The sequence below is a fragment of the Lipophrys pholis genome (genome assembly GCF_963383615.2).
Source record: "Lipophrys pholis genome assembly, chromosome: 17".
Lineage (NCBI taxonomy): Eukaryota > Metazoa > Chordata > Actinopteri > Blenniiformes > Blenniidae > Lipophrys > Lipophrys pholis.
In genome coordinates, this window is record NC_137643.1 from 16657922 (window position 1) to 16676005 (window position 18084).

General features: G+C 41.7%; 2 protein-coding genes across 2 annotated transcripts; both read left to right on the forward strand.

The window, feature by feature from the left end:
- Window positions 1–1841: 1841 nt before the first annotated feature.
- Window positions 1842–11916, forward strand: slc6a18 (solute carrier family 6 member 18; the record flags this gene model as incomplete). The annotated part of the gene is made up of 12 exons (XM_080485577.1): window positions 1842–1983; window positions 5625–5765; window positions 5941–6078; window positions 8304–8485; window positions 8562–8672; window positions 8763–8875; window positions 8961–9089; window positions 9165–9321; window positions 9439–9643; window positions 9731–9890; window positions 10513–10675; window positions 11375–11916. The coding sequence occupies 12 exons, from the start codon at window positions 1842–1844 to the stop codon at window positions 11588–11590; spliced, it is 1857 nt and encodes a 618-aa protein (XP_080341703.1). The 3' UTR covers window positions 11591–11916.
- A 1238-nt stretch (window positions 11917–13154) lies between these two features.
- On the forward strand, window positions 13155–17982 carry LOC308122962 (sodium-dependent neutral amino acid transporter B(0)AT3-like; the record flags this gene model as incomplete). The annotated part of the gene is made up of 12 exons (XM_080485145.1): window positions 13155–13296; window positions 13774–13914; window positions 14048–14185; window positions 15152–15333; window positions 15393–15503; window positions 15602–15714; window positions 15800–15928; window positions 16004–16160; window positions 16278–16482; window positions 16570–16729; window positions 16823–16985; window positions 17767–17982. The coding sequence occupies 12 exons, from the start codon at window positions 13155–13157 to the stop codon at window positions 17980–17982; spliced, it is 1857 nt and encodes a 618-aa protein (XP_080341271.1).
- Between the last annotated feature and the right edge of the window lie 102 nt (window positions 17983–18084).

Here is an 18084-nt window from a genome sequence, read left to right on the forward strand (position 1 = left end):
GATTCCCTCTGCCCTTTCTTAATACCTTCCTATCCCTGGAAATACCTCAGACCGTAATGACCTGAAAGAGAGTCAGCTCATCCAGTTGATGCTGAGACTCAACTCAAAGGATGTATTCTTAATCAGGAGAAAGTCAGGTGCATATTAATGGTTCAATTTTTAAAATTTAGTCTAATATGGAGACCTTTCTCTGCACATGCTGAGAGTCTGATGTTTACCAATCTCCCAGAGTGACTGCTACATATGTTGGTATCACAAGGCTACTAATAGCTGTTGGTAAACATTGTCATTTGTTCTGTGTTGCAAATTGCACCTGACTGAAATTCGCACAATCCCTTTCCCACCAACAGGTGGCAGAACAGATCTGGAACGTCTTCAGTTTAAAGAGCATTGAATTACACAATACAAAGAATTCCAAAGGAATCATCAATACCATGTTTTATTTCCTTAAACTGAGCCTTGTCGTTTTAAACTTTCAGATGTGCTTTTTGTAAAATGCAAGATATTTTGACTCACTGTTTTATAAGTGTGCCGTCTCAAAGATGACACTTCTCCTGCAGAGGGAGCTGGATAATCCGTTTTGTCGGTTATCTGGGGGCACTCAACCAAACCAAAACTGGTTTGGTTGAGTGGAGAGTAGACGAAGGAGAGAAAAGAACATTACAAGTGAAAAAGGAAACAATGAACAGCATGTCGGTGTGAGGAGTAACTGAAGATAAGAGACAAATGAATGGATGGATGAATGGATGGATGGATGGATGGATGGATGGATGGATGGATGGATGGATGGATGGATGGATGGATGGATGGATGGATGGATGGATGGATGGATGGATGGATGGATGGATGGATGGATGGGGTTCAACTTATTAATTAGAAATATACTTTATGCGTTGTAATGGCCTTGTTGCTTTAAATCTGTTTTCAATTTGAGTCAAAAATTAATAAAGAAATTAACTTCAATAACACACTATTGACTTTAGTTAATCAATCATTTTTATATGACTCCTATAAAACTTTACTGCCTAATTTAAAAAAGTATTTTGGTTGAACTTATTGAAAGCAAAGTTCACTGGAAACAAACTGCATTGTGTTATTATTCATGACTCTGGCACCTTCTGATCTGCGCTTGAGCAACTAAATTCACTATCATACGAAACATCAGTGAGTCCGATTTCTTTTTTCTCTCTACAGTGCAGATTAAAACCAGTGTGCAGTAGGCAAAAACATGTTGTTCTTATTTCAAATTGTATTCAAAACCACGATAGCTTATCTTGCGCAGAATAATGAAGAGTGTAACACAAGCTTTAGCACGGCTGATAATTTGAGGTTGTGTCAGCGATAAAATATATACTTTTCACGTTGCATTTTATGTCCAAAATGTGATATTTTTTGGGATTAAATAATTAAAGTTGAGGATTGGTCATTGTACAAAGATTCAGCTCCTTTTTACAAGTTTTAACGATTCGCCAGAGGACAGCATAAAGGCAGACAGCATCACCGGGTTATCCATTAATTCAAAGCTGAGCACACCAACATGTTAAACAAGCTGGGAGGGCTGACCACTAAATCACTGCGCCTGCTGTTTTCACTCCCTTCCCGTTGGCCGGATTTCTTCACGAAAAGCAATAAAAGTTGTATCCCTGCTTCAGCTGATAAGAAAGCCCAGCTCGGACACGTCTGTCAGAGAGGGAGAGGAGGGCATCACCTGAGACTGTAACTCAACAGAGATCCAAGGAGTATTTCTATACTAAAACCATACATACAACAACTGTGAGGTGTACGCTAGAGTCAAGAAATTGCAGATCTTGTATATTGCGATAACTTTGCGCCAGCTGAGGATGGGTGAAACAAATGACTCTGGAGTAGAGGAGAGACCTAAATGGGATAACAAGATTCAGTACCTGCTCACATGCATTGGCTTTGCAGTGGGACTTGGAAACGTGTGGAGGTTTCCCTACCTATGTCAAATCTATGGTGGAGGTGAGTTGCTACCTTTGCACTAGATTTTCCTTACTAATGCAACGGCCTTCGAGATATTTTACCTTTCATTCAGAGATGCTTGAATCATCATAGATGGCCTTTTCATTTGGTCAATAACAAACAGAGCAGTGCAGTTTTTTGAAATCAGTGTTATTTTATGCGTGAGTACAGTCTTTGATTCACTGATTTTAGGAAACAATTGTTTCTGCACAAAGTACCCAATCTGTTATTTTACTGTCTCATAGTCCACAGTAAGAGGTGTTAAATCTCTCCAGCCACCGAACCCTCGAGGGTCCAGGTCAGGGTTAAGATGAGTAAATAACCGACCCTTTCGTTTCAGACTCGGATCCTTTGTTTGATCTTATCTGACTGATAAATTACTTGATGTCTTCAGTTTGTTATTTTAAATCATCTATTCAATTTTACAAATCGATTTTGTCGTGTTGTTAAATATCACCATCTAATTCCGGCTGATTTCTTTTTTTTTTTTTTTTTTTAAATCTGTTTATTAGGTTTTTCGACAGACAAACAGTAGGCATCACAACAGCAAAAAAAGAACATTTACAGTTGGTGCAGAACTAGTTCACAGGAATTGAGGTAGAAAGGGTACATAGATATGAGCAGAACGTGGCAGCCTGACACAATGTCTATAAAATAAGGTAAAGTGTCTGTAGTTTAATCCCCCTAAGCCCCAACCCTCCACCCCCCTCCCCACCCATTATTAGCCACCAGAACACAGCACGTCACACATTCGCACGAACGCACACACATAAAAATAAATAAATAAATAAATAAAATAAAATGAAAAAATAAATAAATGAATAAATAAAAAAAAAATAAAATAAATTAAAAAATAATAATAAAAAAAAAAAAATAATAATAATAATAATAATAATAATAATAATAGTAAAAGAACACAAATAAAAGGAGAGAAAGGCAGAAAAAATAATAACAATAATAGTAATTAGCGGAGAGAGACACCTCAAGGGGTTACATCACTAACTTCAGGGGTTAGGTCAATATTTTTCACATGACTCAGCAGGGGATTCCAGATCTCCCGAAAGGTTCCGAGAGATCCCTTCAAAGAATACCGCAGTTTCTCCAGACGGACACAGGCTAGGACCTCCTGGACCCATCTATTGTGTGATGGAGGGGCGGCTTGCTTCCATTTAAGAAGAATGCCACGTCTGGCCAGGAGAGTGGTAAAGGCTACAAGGCGTTTTGCTGCAGAGGACAAGCCATGACCCTGTGACAGGCCAAAAAGTGCAGTCAGTGGGTCCGGGGGGACAGGGGTAGTGAGAATTTGGCTGAGGGTTTCAAATATGTCAGACCAGAACTTGGTGAGCCGGGGACAGGTCCAAAACATGTGTACGTGATTGGCTGGGGATTGGTTGCATCTATTGCATGCACCGCTTTTACCCGGGAATATCTTAGCCAGCTTCTCATTGGTGTAGTGTGCTTTGTGAAGGACCTTACATTGTAATAAGCCATGTCTGGCACAGATAGACGAGGAGTGTGTTAGTTGGAGAATCTTGTTCCACTGCTCAGCTAAAATGGAAATACCCAGGTCGTTCTCCCAGGACTCTTTAAGAGAGAATACAGGTGAAGGGTTCAGCGAGTTAATTCTGCCTGAGATGACCGAGATGATTCGCTTGTGGTTTGGTGAAAGTAGAAGAAACTGGTCAATTTCAGATTCGGGGTGTCGATTGGGGAAATGGGGGAACAACCCCTGTACGAAATGTCTAATTTGGAAATAACGAAAAAGGTGGCTGTTGGGTAAGCTAAATTTAGCGGCGAGTGAAGAGAAGGAAAGGAAGATCCCATCTTCATACAAATCATCGAGGGTTACAAGGCCTTTAGTTGACCAAACACGGTAAACAGAGTCTGTAAGAGATGGGGGAAATGAAGAGTTATTCAGAATAGGTATATGCAACGAGGCTCTGTGTAGGCCATAGTGCTTACGAAATTGGAGCCAAATCTTAATGGTGTGTAAGGCCACTGGATTGTCAGCAGTGTTAGAGGTCGGGGTGGGTAATTGTGAGCAGACCTGAATGAAGAAGCTTCCATTTGGGCCCATGCTGGGGGATCAGGAGCGGAGTGACAGCTTAACCAAATTGGCAGTTTCATAATATTGCAGGCCCAGTAAAATGTACGAAAATTTGGCAGGGCAAAGCCTCCTTCTAATTTAGCTAACTGAAGCGTCGATCTCTTAATATGAGCAGGCCCGCCACCCCAAATAAAGGCACCAAGTATTTTATCCAGTTTAGTAAAGAAGGCTTTGTTAATTAGGACAGGAACATGTTGAAAGAGATACAGAAATTTGGGCAACACTACCATTTTAATTAGATTGATGCGACCAGCGACTGACAAAGGGAGTAAAGCCCACCGAGAGATATTTAGTTTGCACCTTTCTAGTTGTGGTTGGAAATTCTTAATAAAAAGGCTTTTAAAGGAAGTGGAAATAAATATCCCTAAGTATTTAAAGCCGTCCATGGCTATTTTAAAGGGGAAGGCTGTTAGTGAGAGGGCTCTGGCTGAAGCATTCACAGGGAGTAGTTCACTCTTTTGTAAATTAAGTTTATAGCCAGATAGCCGGCCAAAACTGTTTAAAATGTCAAGTATTGGGCGAAGGGAAGAGAGAGGGTTGGAGACATATAAAAGGAGGTCGTCTGCGTACAGTGACACTTTGTGTGTCAAGCCATGTCTGATAACACCTTCAAATTTGTCATTGCCACGAAGCCAAATGGCTAAAGGCTCTATGGCTAAGTTAAATAACAGGGGAGAGAGGGGGCACCCTTGGCGTGTCCCTCGTTGAAGCAGGAGAGGTTGAGATAGGGTGTTGTTAGTTCGAACAGATGCACAAGGGGAAGTGTAGAGAAGCCGAATCCAGGAAATAAAGTTTGGATGGAACCCAAATTTGTCCAAAATATAAAACAGATAATTCCACTCCACCCTATCGAAGGCTTTCTCCGCATCTAGTGATACAATTATCTCTGGAGAGTGTGATGGGGTTGCATACAAAACGTTGAAGAGCCGCCTGGTGTTAGAGTAAGAGTGTCTGCCCTGAATGAAACCTGTCTGATCTTCTGAAATGATAGATGACATCACCCGCTGGAGACGAGTAGCTAAAACTTTGGAAAGAATTTTAAGGTCGACATTCAACAAAGAAATTGGTCTGTAGCTGCTGCAGCAAATTGGGTCCTTATCCTTTTTAAGCAGTTGTGATATTGAAGCCTGTGAAAAGGTGTCGGGCAGTTTACCTGTGAGAAAAGAATTGTTATAAACTCTGGTTAGTATTGGGACCAGCAGGGAAGGAAAGGCCTTATAGAATTCAGTCCCAAAGCCATCTGGGCCTGGTGACTTTCCGCTCTGCATCGATTGGATGGCAGTTTGAATCTCCAAGGGGGAGATGGCACGAACCATTTCCTCTGCCACTGAGTCGTTGATTCTAGGGTAATTAAGCAATGAGAGAGGGCTAGAAGACAGATCAGAACTGCATTCAGAAGCATAGAGCTTGGAGTAATATTCATGGAAAGCCAAGTTAATATTAATCGGGTCAGACACCACACTCCCTGAGGACGCTGTGATTTTAGTTAGGCTGATTTCTAACTGTGACTTAAACGTCGACTTTGTGTCTTCAGGCGCTTTCCTCATCCCCTACCTGATAGCGCTGGTGTTTGAGGGTCTCCCACTGCTTTATCTCGAGCTGGCCATCGGTCAGAGGCTCCGCAAGGGCAGCATCGGCGTCTGGATCACCATCTCTCCATTGCTGGGTGGCGTTGGTGGGTCATCTAAAATTCAAATTTATGAAATGTATCTCTGTTAGTGTTCATCATGGGGAATAAAAATGATTTCGGTTTGGCTATATTTGGTTTCATTTGTTTTACGGTCATTGTTTTGTTGATATGTGAACGAGACTTTTGTAAAACGTGTTATTCATTGACTTCCTTCCTGCAGGTATTGCCTCCATGATGGCATCTTTCCTCGTGAGCCTCTTCTACAACACCATCCTGGCCTGGGTGCTCTGGTACTTCTTCCACTCTTTCCAAAGCCCGCTGCCGTGGAGCCAGTGTCCCCTCAGCGTCAACCTAACAAGTGAGAATACACACAACAACATGTTATTCTCTCCAACCTCCAAACATTTATCTTCATTTATTTTAACAACAACAACAATGATGTTGCCTCATGCCTTGTGATCAGTTTTAATGCTGAAAATTGGGTGTGGAAAACTGAATACTGTCATAAAGTTTTAAGTTAGACATGATGAGCAGATAAGGAAGTCATCAGGTTGTAAATGATGCTCCAGCTCGGATTTAAGAGAAGAACTACTGGATCATCTTTTAACAATAAAAAGGACATTGCACCACAGTATAAAATTAAAAGGGTTCTTCAGAGATGCAAAGCCAAATGAAAGACAGGCAGAACTCAGAACTTGCTGATTCAAGGTATGTCATGATGATAAACCTTTGCAATCCATCTTAAACGAACTTATTACTGCATGTCATGTGACAAAATGAAAGAAAACACTTTTTAAAAAAACTAAACTGTAAACCTGAAGACAAATCATCCTCATTTTATCATTGTTCTTGTCTTGATTCAATATCATACAAACATGAATGTAACTCTCAAAAAACTCTTAAAAGTTTTAGTTTTAGTACATTATGAAAAATCCTACAAAACGGGAACAATTTGAATATTTTGAAGAAAAATAAGTGTACTTCAACATTCATGTACAATGAACCATGTTCTTTTGACACTTCTATAAACCTTGTGATTTTTTTCCTGCTTATAAATTATTTAGTGCTTTTTAGGGAATCTTTTTTCAGAAATGTCTAACATTCTATCTGCCACACTGTTTGTCTTGAGACTAATCTTTGCAAAAGCCTGTTGATTCTCAAGACACACAATGATTGCAGCATTCAGCATGCAAGTTGGTTTTCCACTGTCTGCATTTACTTTAACCTTTCCATCGGGAGGTTAAAAAAAAAGTTGTTGGGCCCAGCATCTTGTTGTTAAGGACTACAGCAGGACTGGAACATGAAGAATCACAAGGGATAAACATGAGGAATAATGAAAGAATGCTGAGACACTAAGGCACAAGACGAACTGGCACCAAAATATAGGGGAGAAGGGTTTACGTAGAGGGAGTAACACAGGTGAAACAAATCAAGTCATATCAGACCCACTGAGGGAAGGTAGACAGCGAGAACAAGTGAACAATGATGTGGACAAAACAGGTGAGGCAAAATAAAACAGGAAGTGACAAACTGGTAAGAGATGCAGACTTAAAGGCAAAAGAGGAGACCTGAGACGTATCCAATGGTTACAAACTGAGCGGGGTGGGTTGTTTCTCGATGATGAAGTCCGAATCGCCAGAGCCAGCAGTGTATGGGAGCCTGCCGAAGAATCTTGGACAACCTCCCAACACAATGTCAAGAACTCGAAACGTGTTCTTGCTACAAGCCTCAGAAAGCCCCACATCACTGGCACTGAGGTACTGTCATCCCAGCATCTGAAAGATCTTAATTCCGTCACAGTGGCTTAAGGCACTTTATGTGGCTCACATGCCAGGTGATCAATGTTCAAAAAGGATCTTCTGTGCAGAATTCATGGAAAGAGGTGGGGAAGGAGGTCGGAAAAATCACTTTAGAAAAAATAAAAGCATTCCGGCATGTGTTAAACATTGATCCAGACTACCGGGGAGTAACAGCAACGGACCAGTTCACATGTTGTGCTGATGTATGCGAAGGACCAGCACAACATGAGGCCAGTATTCTACAACAACAAAAAACTAACATCTACAGAGCACAAAGATGGACTTACATTTCATTATGCCTTTTGCTTCTTCATAAGCAGTTTTACTTTAGTCTTTTCAGGCAAGTTTTTAAACAAACCGTGACACGTTTTGGCAAAACATCATCTGGCGGTGTTGTCACATGTTTTTGTCTTTGGGAGTTGTGAGGAGCACAGATAAACCAGGTGGAGTCGCACAGTGAGACGAGTTGTGAGCCGACCACAACGATCCAGGTCATTCATCCGACTGGCTACACTGATGTTATCATGCCTTCCAATTAATGAGTAATATGCATTCCACAAAAAGACAAGCCAACCTGATCAAATTGTTGAAAATCCCTCGAGCTGCACTTCCTCTATCTTCTCACCAAAAAGGTACTTTGTTGGACATAGTGTAAAACCTTATCCGGAGAATAGCTCACCCATTCAAAACTTGTAGAAATCCAAAGTTGATACATATCGGAGACAGTTCATTCAATTCTGTGATCTAAGCTTTTTTTTTTTTTTTTTTTTACTTGTGTGTCCAGGTTATGACAGTGAATGTGAGAAGAGCACACCAGTGAATTACTTCTGGTACCGCGAGACCTTGAACATCACGCCTGACATTGAAATCAGCGGCTCCTTGCAGTGGTGGCTGGTGGTCTGTCTGGCCAGCGCCTGGTTTATCGTCTACATCTGCTTCATCAAAGGCATCAAGTCCATAGGAAAGGTCAGTAGGCAGTATTTTAACCCTCCCCAAAAAAGAATCAGCCTCCGTATCAAACCAGGGTATCTTGTTATTGCAGGCCGTGTATGTGACAGCCACCTTCCCGTACCTGGTGCTCACTATATTCCTGATCCGTGCCCTCACTCTGCCGGGAGCTACTGATGGACTGGTGTACCTCTTCACTCCTGATGTGAGTTGGGACATTTGTTCCTTTTTCAAGATGATGCTATCTTGAATCTCAGACATGCCCAGGGGTACAATTTGTTTGTTTTTTCTGAAGTGGGAGATTCTGAAGAATCCACAGGTGTGGCTGGACGCTGCCACACAAATTTTCTTCTCTCTTTCTCTGGCGTTCGGAGGACTTATAGCCTTTTCAAGCTACAATGAGGAGAAGTAAGGACAGAAACCCTTCAACACATCTATCAGACAACACCAAGGAGCTAACAAAGTTCTACTTCTCTTCATTTGTATCCCTTAGGAACAACTGTGAACGAGACGCTGTTCTTGTGGGGGTAATAAACAGTGCCACATCTCTGTACGCCGCCATTCCTATTTTTGCCATCCTGGGATTTAAGGCCACCAGCAGCTTCAACCTCTGTCTGAAAGAGTACGTATTAGTTTAGTGTCATTGGACAGCTAGGCCCAAGCAGAAAAATACACTTTAATAAATTCTTTCTAACAGGAACATCCAGCTTCTGACGAACCACTTTGAGATTGGAGACCAGAACATGACAGTGGAAAACTACCAGCAGTGGTTTGATCATCTCAGTCAAAATCAACCAGAGGAAGTTTCTAGTTTGGGACTGAAGCCCTGTGATCTCCAAACATTCCTTGACCAGGTATGACACATCCCTCCAGTTTTTACTCTCCTGAAGAACAGCACATCCTGTGCCGGTCAAAAGCATTCAGTCAGTCTGCCGTTTTTTCTTTGACTCTCTTTCATCTTCCTCCCCCAGAGCGCATCAGGCACCGGCCTGGCTTTCATCGTGTTCACCCAGGCCGTGACAGAAATGCCAGGCTCGCAGGTTTGGTCAGTGCTGTTCTTCGTCATGCTCTTCAGCTTGGGTCTCTCCTCCATGTTTGGAAACATACAAGGTGTACTCACACCTCTTATTGACCTCAATCTGATTCCCAAATGGATCCCAACTCATGCTGTAACAGGTAACCGCTTATCAGCAAAAAGTAAAACTGCACCTTGAGTCATTTAAATTCCCTCTTTTGAAAACTGTTTTCTCTGCTTTTCTTTAGGGGTCATCTGCTTGGTATCATTCTTAGTGGCCCTCATCTTCGCCCAGGGTTCAGGGAACTACTGGGTGGAGGTCTTTAATGGCTATGTGGGCTCAGTGCCTCTGCTCATTATTGCATTTTTTGAGATCATTGGAGTCGTATATGGACGCGGGATGAAAACGTAACTTTTCCTCCATTTCTTCTCTTTCCTATTAAATATACAGTCATGTGAAAAAAATTAGGACACCCAATTAAATGTTCAGTTCTGCATCAAGAAATGTTCACATATTGATGTCTAATCTTGTTATTATTCATCTCTGGAAAAGAAAGTGATTTAATTGCAGGTAAACAACAAACATTAACATTTGGGGGTTTTTTTATTAATCAAAAGATATCAACAAAAATGCAGATCCTAACTGGGCATTTTGACTGTTGTTTTGAATACCCTCCACTTTTAGACTATTTTCCAGACAGTGGATGAACTCCAAATTGTTTTGAGATCTTTTTAAATCATTCCGTAGACTCATGAGCTGCTAGAATCTTCTATCTGACCCCAGGAAGCTGTGTGGGGTAATTTATCATTTACATTTTACAGAATGTAATAAAGTATTTTCTTCTGTTTTAATTGTTTATTTATATTACTCAAATGTTTAAGTATTGTTAAAATGTATATAAAAAAATTAAATCACACAGGCTTTGGTAGGGTGTCCTACTTTTTTCACATAACTGTTTTCATTTGACACACATACAGTAATAATATTAAAGATATATATGTTTTTTTGAATCACTGTTTCCTTTTACAGTTTCAGTGACGACCTTTACTTCATGACTGGGAGGCGACCCAACATCTTCTGGAAGGCGTGCTGGATGGTGATCAGTCCTGTACTACTCCTGTCGGTGTTGGTGGCCTATGTGGCCTTGCAAGCGCAGATACACCCTTCCTATCCTGCATGGAATCCAGATTATGTAAGCAAGTCAAGTGCACTGGCTCATCATGATAATACGCGACCATCTGATCCCTACAAATGTCTGCTCGAAATGCTGCATAACAATGGAAAACCAGTGAGAGAGACCGAACAAACAAAAGAAGAGAGAAAGCTCAGTTAAAGTTAAGATAAAGTCATATGAATTTTCCCCAAAACATTTTTAAAACAAGCTGAATTGATAAAGTATGACAGCAAATCTCTAAAGATTAATTTTAGAGAAGTGAGTCAAAAAAAACAAACAGTTCCTGATCGTAACCTAATGACCGAAGAGTAACTACTGCAAATTTGCGTGTGTGTGTGTGTGTGTGTGTGTGTGCTGAATGTGGCTCTAAACCTATTTTGCCACCCTGTGCTTTAGTCTGCAGTGGCTTCGTGTCACTTTCACAAAATTACTAGTCGATGACTGGCAACAATCTTTAAAAATGAAATAATCCCACCCTCAATAACTCATCAGCCGTCCCATTCCGCCCCTGCTCATTAATGTGTCTTTGGTGGTTTTGTATACCACAAGAGCTAAAAAGTTCATTGAAATGTCAGCAGATCTTACTTCATCTTCATAAGTGAAACATAAGTTTTGGTATACACTGCAAAAGTGTGTTTTGAGCTTCGACAATCGTTGTATTTCTTGAGGAAAATGAACGTTCAACAGTGTTTTTTTCCCCACTTTCTTTCTCTTCAGGAAAAATTCCCTCAAAATGAAGTGAAGCCATATCCAGGCTGGGTGTTTGCCATCATCATCCTCCTCTGCGTTGTACCTGTGATCTCCATCCCTCTGGTGGCCATCTACAAACTGATTTGTCGATCCAGAACTTCATCCAACGGGGTGGACATGAACCCCTACAACAATGAGGCCTTTGAGATCGAAACGCCGCCTGAGAAATATGTGAAGGCCTGATCTAGAAGCTCACCATGGCAGTTCGGAACAAGGCCGAAACAAACCCACATCGTCTGTGGATGTTTCATGGCAACGTCCAAATAGGCACTTTATGATGAAAGTTGAGCACACACTTTGTTGATTTTGATATGTCATCTTCGGGATTTCTCAGGGTTTGATTCAACATGTGAAAGCTTTTATTTCTCATCTTGGGGGGGGGGGGGGAGGGGGGGGACCAACTTTTTTTAACCAATGGAATTCTTTCTTCTGTGCAGTCCTCATGTAAATAACATTTTGTATCGTACATCAAATGAACACTTCTTTGATTAAACAAAACATGTATTCTGAATTGTCTGAAAGAATCACTAAAGCCTGAGATTTTGTGAATCGTTCATTGAGATAGAGGATCTCTGTCCCTAAAATCCTGTGAGCTGATTACAAAGAAACAAACATTTATATACAAGGTTTACACAAGCCCTTTCCTTTGCAAGGCATGGCATTTGGCCTGGAGCTGTAAAGACGTGCAGTTCTCTGTAACCTGCATCACAACCAGACAATCTCCGGTATGATTCTGGTATCAAAGTCCCCTTTGTGTGAAGCCTGTATGTTCTCCATGCACATGGGTGAATTTCCTCAGTCTGCCCCCCCCCCCCCCCCCCCCTCACACAATCCAAAAACACTTGTAGTATGAGAACTGGTGTCTCTAAAGTGAATCTCAATGCGTATCACGTCCCCGTGATGGACTTGGCGATCTGTCTTTCATTTTCATCTGGGATAGCTTGCAGTTCCCCCTGACCTCTTGCATGAAGAGGGAAAAGAAAAGAAAAGAAAAAAAATGAATGTATTGATGAGTGGAATAGATTCAACTGATGAGTTCATTACCAATCAAGAATTATTTCGTTGATCTTTACATTGTAATCATTTCCTTCATTTAAATGTGCAAATATGTTTTTGTTTTATAAAGAAATCAATAAATACTGGAAACCACAATAAAACACTTTAGTTCATGCAATCAAAAAGGAAACCAGGGTACAAAGTTACAGTTAACAAAATAATATGACTGTGTTGCAATTATTCCTCTTCATGGTGTCATGTGATCCGAGACCATTATTGAACGAAACGTCACCAGATTGGATCTTTTAAAAAAAAAATTTAATGTACACTGCCATATTTGATACTTTTTTTGGGGGGGGGGGGGTAAAGAAAGGGTTTGGTCATGTTAAATATGAGGTCCCACACGGACAACGTAACAAAGTTATCACACGTCAAACGAGCTGGAAGGCGTCACCACACAATCGTCCTCCCCCAACGTTGGCCTGATCCCTTCATGAAAAAACAAAAGGAATGAAAATTGTATCCTTACTTCAATGTGACAATTTATTGAAACTAAATAGAGAAGCCAAGTGAAACTGTCAGTCGGAGGAGGATAAAAGAGAGTCCAGGGTCACCTGAGTCTGAAAAACACTCAACAGAGATCCAAGGAATATTTCTGGTCTGGAATCATACGACCTCCAACCAGAAGGTGTATGCTAGAATCAAGCAATTTGAAATCTTGGATATTGCGATAACTTTGCGCCAGCTGAGGATGGGCGAAACAAATGACTCTGGAGTAGAGGAGAGACCTAAATGGGATAACAAGATTCAGTACCTGCTCACATGCATTGGCTTTGCAGTGGGACTTGGAAACGTGTGGAGGTTTCCCTACCTATGTCAAATCTATGGAGGAGGTGAGTTGCTACCTTTGCACTAGATTTTCCTTACTCTTGGAAAAGCTTCTAAATATTTTACCAGCCATCCAGTGATGCTCGACTCAAGACAGGAACCAGTGTTGGGAAATGGTGAACATTATGTTCGGTTCATTGATTTTAGGAAACATTAGCAATGGTTCGTGTACAATGCACCCAATCTGTCTTTTTTTTTTTTTTTTTTTTTTTACTTCCTCATAGTTCCCAGCAAGAGGTGTTAATAACCAACTCTGTACCGACTCTATCAACACAATTTCTTAACTCTGAGATTAATGGGTTTTGTAGCATTTCATTTTTTGCAGTCATGGGTTCATGTGTGTTAACATGAAATATTAAAAACTCCTGAAGGTCAGCTGATTTCCCATTGTCACTCAAGATTAGAATCCTGATTGGGATTCTTTGCTGAATATGGCAATGTCTAATTTCTAACTGTGAGACAAATGTTGACTGTGTCTTCAGGTGCTTTCCTCATCCCCTACCTGATAGCGCTGGTATTTGAGGGTCTCCCACTGCTTTATCTCGAGCTGGCCATTGGTCAGAGGCTCCGCATGGGCAGCATCAGCGTCTGGATCACCATCTCTCCATTGCTGGGTGGGGTTGGTGGGTCATTCAAAATTTAAAGATTCACATTTGTGACCTATTTATGAAAAAAAATCAGTAGTTATCAATCATCTCATCGGTTTTAAGAAACAAACATGGTTTACTCACAGTTGATGTTATTTCCTTCCTGCAGGTATTGCCTCCATGATCATATCTTTCTTCGTGGGCCTCTTCTACGTCACCATCCTGGCCTGGGTGCTCTGGTACTTCTTCCAGTCTTTCCAAAACCCGCTGCCGTGGAGCCAGTGTCCCCTCCGGGACAACCTAACAAGTGAGAACGCACACTGCTACATTCACCTGACCTCTTACGTGTTCACACAACAAAGGCTGCAGGTCAGCCCAGTATTTATTGCAGAATAGTTGGTTGGGAAAAAAAAAAAAGTGAAGTGATGAAATTTGAAGTCAGTCATGATCAGGGAGAAAGCCATCAAGGTGAAACTGGTGTTCCAGTTGAGATTTGACAGGAAAACTAGGGATTACTTAAGTAAATATAAACACGGGAGGGGGGGGATAAAAAACTCTGATTTTCGGGGTTTTTTTTTAAGTCAGGGGCCACATAGTGTCCAAATAGGCCTGGGTTAAAACAACAGCGTGATAATCTTGAAGTAATGATTATTCCAAATGTTTCCCCTGTTTTCAGGGTCAAATTTTACATTCAATGAAATATCTTCAACATGTGCAATTTCAACATTATACCATTTCAACAATGACCCCCGGCTCAAGATACAGTGAAATGCACAATTGAAAACCATATTTTCTTTCCTAATTCGACAAAACAGGCGAAACATCTGAAATCCCATCACAGTGATACTTTTGCTGCATCACTGCTCTCTCGTGAGCCCACCCTTCGCAGGTCACCAGTCCTTTACAGCAAACACACACCGAACAATCAACTTTTGGGACAGAAATTCACCGAACATGGAGCATATCTTTGGAAAGTGGGAGGAAAATCCACACCCACAAGGTGATAGTGCAAAGTCCACATGGAAATACCCCCAAGCCTGTAATGAAGCAGTAACATTCTCAGTGAGGAGAAAGCGCCAACAGCTTCACCCAAGCTGTTCACCATTTGAAGTTACATTTCACTTGCATTTCCTCCTCTTCCAATTAAGAAGTAGTCAAGTGCTTCACTCAGAGAAATGAATAACTGATAAAGGTTTTTATTTTTTGAGAATACTTTGCTCCATTTTTCTTCTGTTTATACAGGGTGACCAAGTGTGTTTAAATGTGTGTCCAGGTCATCAAGACGAGTGTGAGAAGAGCACACCAGTGAATTACTTCTGGTACCGCGAGACCCTGAACATCACGTCCAACATTGAAATCAGCGGCTCCCTCCAGCTGCCGGTGGTCATGTTTCAGCTCTGCGTCTGGATTATCGTCTACATCTGCTTCATCAAAGGCATCAAGTCCATGGGAAAGGTCAGTAGGCAGTATTTAAATCAGCCTCCGTATCAAACCAGGGTATCTTGTTATTGCAGGCCGTGTATGTGACAGCCACCTTCCCGTACCTGGTGCTCACTATGTTCCTGATCCGTGCCCTCACTCTGCCGGGAGCTACTGATGGACTGGTGTACCTCTTCACTCCTGATGTGAGTTGGGACATTTGTTCCTATTTCAAGATGATGCTATGGATTTATCTTGAATCTCAGACATGCCCAGGGGTACAATTTGTTTGTTTTTTCTGAAGTGGGAGATTCTGAAGAATCCACAGGTGTGGCTGGACGCTGCCACACAAATTTTCTTCTCTCTTTCTCTGGCATTCGGAGGACTTATATCCTTTTCAAGCTACAATGAGGAGAAGTAAGGACAGAAACTCTTCAACACATCTATCAGACAACACCAAGGAGCTAACAAAGTTCTACTTCTCTTCATTTGTATCCCTTAGGAACAACTGTGAACGAGATGCTGTTCTTGTGGGGGTAATAAACAGTGCCACATCTCTGTACGCCGCCATTCCTATTTTTGCCATCCTGGGATTTAAGGCCACCAGCAGCTTCAACCTCTGTCTGAAAGAGTACGTATTAGTTTAGTGTCATTGGACAGCTAGGCCCAAGCAGAAAAATACACTTTAATAAATTCTTTCTAACAGGAACATCCAGCTTCTGACGAACCACTTTGAGATTGGAGACCAGAACATGACAGTGGAAAACTACCAGCAGTGGTTTGATCATCTCAGTCAAAATCACCCAGATGAAGTTTCTAGTTTGGGACTGAAGCCCTGTGATCTCCAAACATTCCTTGACCAGGTATGACACATCCCTCCAGTTTTTACTCTCCTGAAGGACAGCACATCCTGTGCCGGTCAAAAGCATTCAGTCAGTCTGCCGTTTTTTCTTTGACTCTCTTTCATCTTCCTCCCCCAGAGCGCATCAGGCACCGGCCTGGCTTTCATCGTGTTCACTCAGGCCGTGACAGAAATGCCAGGCTCGCAGGTTTGGTCAGTGCTGTTCTTCGTCATGCTCTTCAGCTTGGGTCTCTCCTCCATGTTTGGACTCATACAAGGTGTACTCACACCTCTTAGTGACCTCAATCTGATTCCCAAATGGATCCCAACTCATGCTGTAACAGGTAACCGCTTATCAGCAGAAAGTAAAACTGCACCTTGAGTTATTTAAATTCCCTCTTTTGAGTTTTGCTTTTGTTGCTTTTCTTTAGGGGTCATCTGCTTGGTGTCATTCTTAGTGGCTCTCATCTTCGCCCAGGGTTCAGGGAACTACTGGGTGGAGGTCTTTAATGGCTATGTGGGCTCAGTGCCTCTGCTCACTATTGCATTGTTTGAGATCATTGGAGTCGTATATGGACGCGGGATGAAAACGTAACTTTCCCTACATTTTGTCTCCTTCCTTCTTGACACACGTGCAGCAATATCACTGAATATCACCTTTAGACCACCGTTTTTCTTTTATAGTTTCAGTGACGACCTTTACTTCATGACTGGGAGGCGACCCAACATCTTCTGGAAGGCGTGCTGCATGGTGATCAGTCCTTTACTACTCCTGTCAGTGTTGGTGGCCTATGTGGCCTTGCAAGCACAGATACACCCTTCCTATCCTGCATGGAATCCAGATTATGTAAGCAAGTCAAGTGCACTGGTTAGACAATGCTCATCATAACAACAGTTATCTACCTTCACCACATACACAAATGCTATGACCTCAATACTGTGTAACAACCGAAAACTAATCATAAAGACCAAAAAATTTAAATACAAATTTGGAGAAAAGACAAAACTAAACTAAAGGGGGAAAAAAGGGCCAAAACTGATCTTCTTCACTACTCATAAATTATGGAGCTCAAAATCACAGAGGGATCCCTGTCAACTTCCTCCAGCTGTTATGAGAAGACGCCAATGCGCCCCCAGACCAAACAAGAGCCCGACCAGTTCACCCGACGGTGAACTGGTCCGGCACACGCTGGAGGCTCTCCATCTGCAGACAGTAGAGATGCCACCTTTGGTGTGGCACTCGATAAAGGTCGCCGACTCCTGCCCTTAAACAAACGGAGGAATTGAGGACCTTGTTGATTGGAGCATTTGAACAACTTTGAAACGCATAAAATAAAGTTCACACAGCTGTTTATCCACAAATTCTTAGTGATGTTGAGCAAGGGGATTTCCGGTTTTGTCTTCTGAACTTTATGATACGTACAAGAGCAGTTTTCCAGGTTTATTTATACATACGGTTTATTCGCATGCAATGAAAAAAAGAATGTTGATTTCATCCCAATTTAGCACCATTTTCTTCATTATTAGTTTCACATCTTATGAGAACAGGAAACCTCTTAACCTCGCATATCATGCAGCTGAAACATAAAAAAGTACTTTCCTCACCGTTCTTTTCATTTCCTCTTCAGGAAAAGTTCCCTCAAACTGAATTGAAGAAATATCCCGATTGGGTGTTTGCCATCATCATCCTCCTCTCCGTTGTGCCTGTGATGTCCATCCCTGTGGTGGCAGTCTACAAACTGATTGGTCGATTCAACACTTCATCCACCAGTGCAGACTTGAACTTCTACAGCAATGAAGTCTTTGAGATGGAAATGCAGCTTGAGACGTATCAAAAGGCCTGAACTGCGAGCTGCTGGATCCCAGTTCAGAACAAGGCCGTAACAAACCCACAGTGTCTGTGGACATTTCATTGCCATTCTGACATTTAATCAGGCACTCAGATT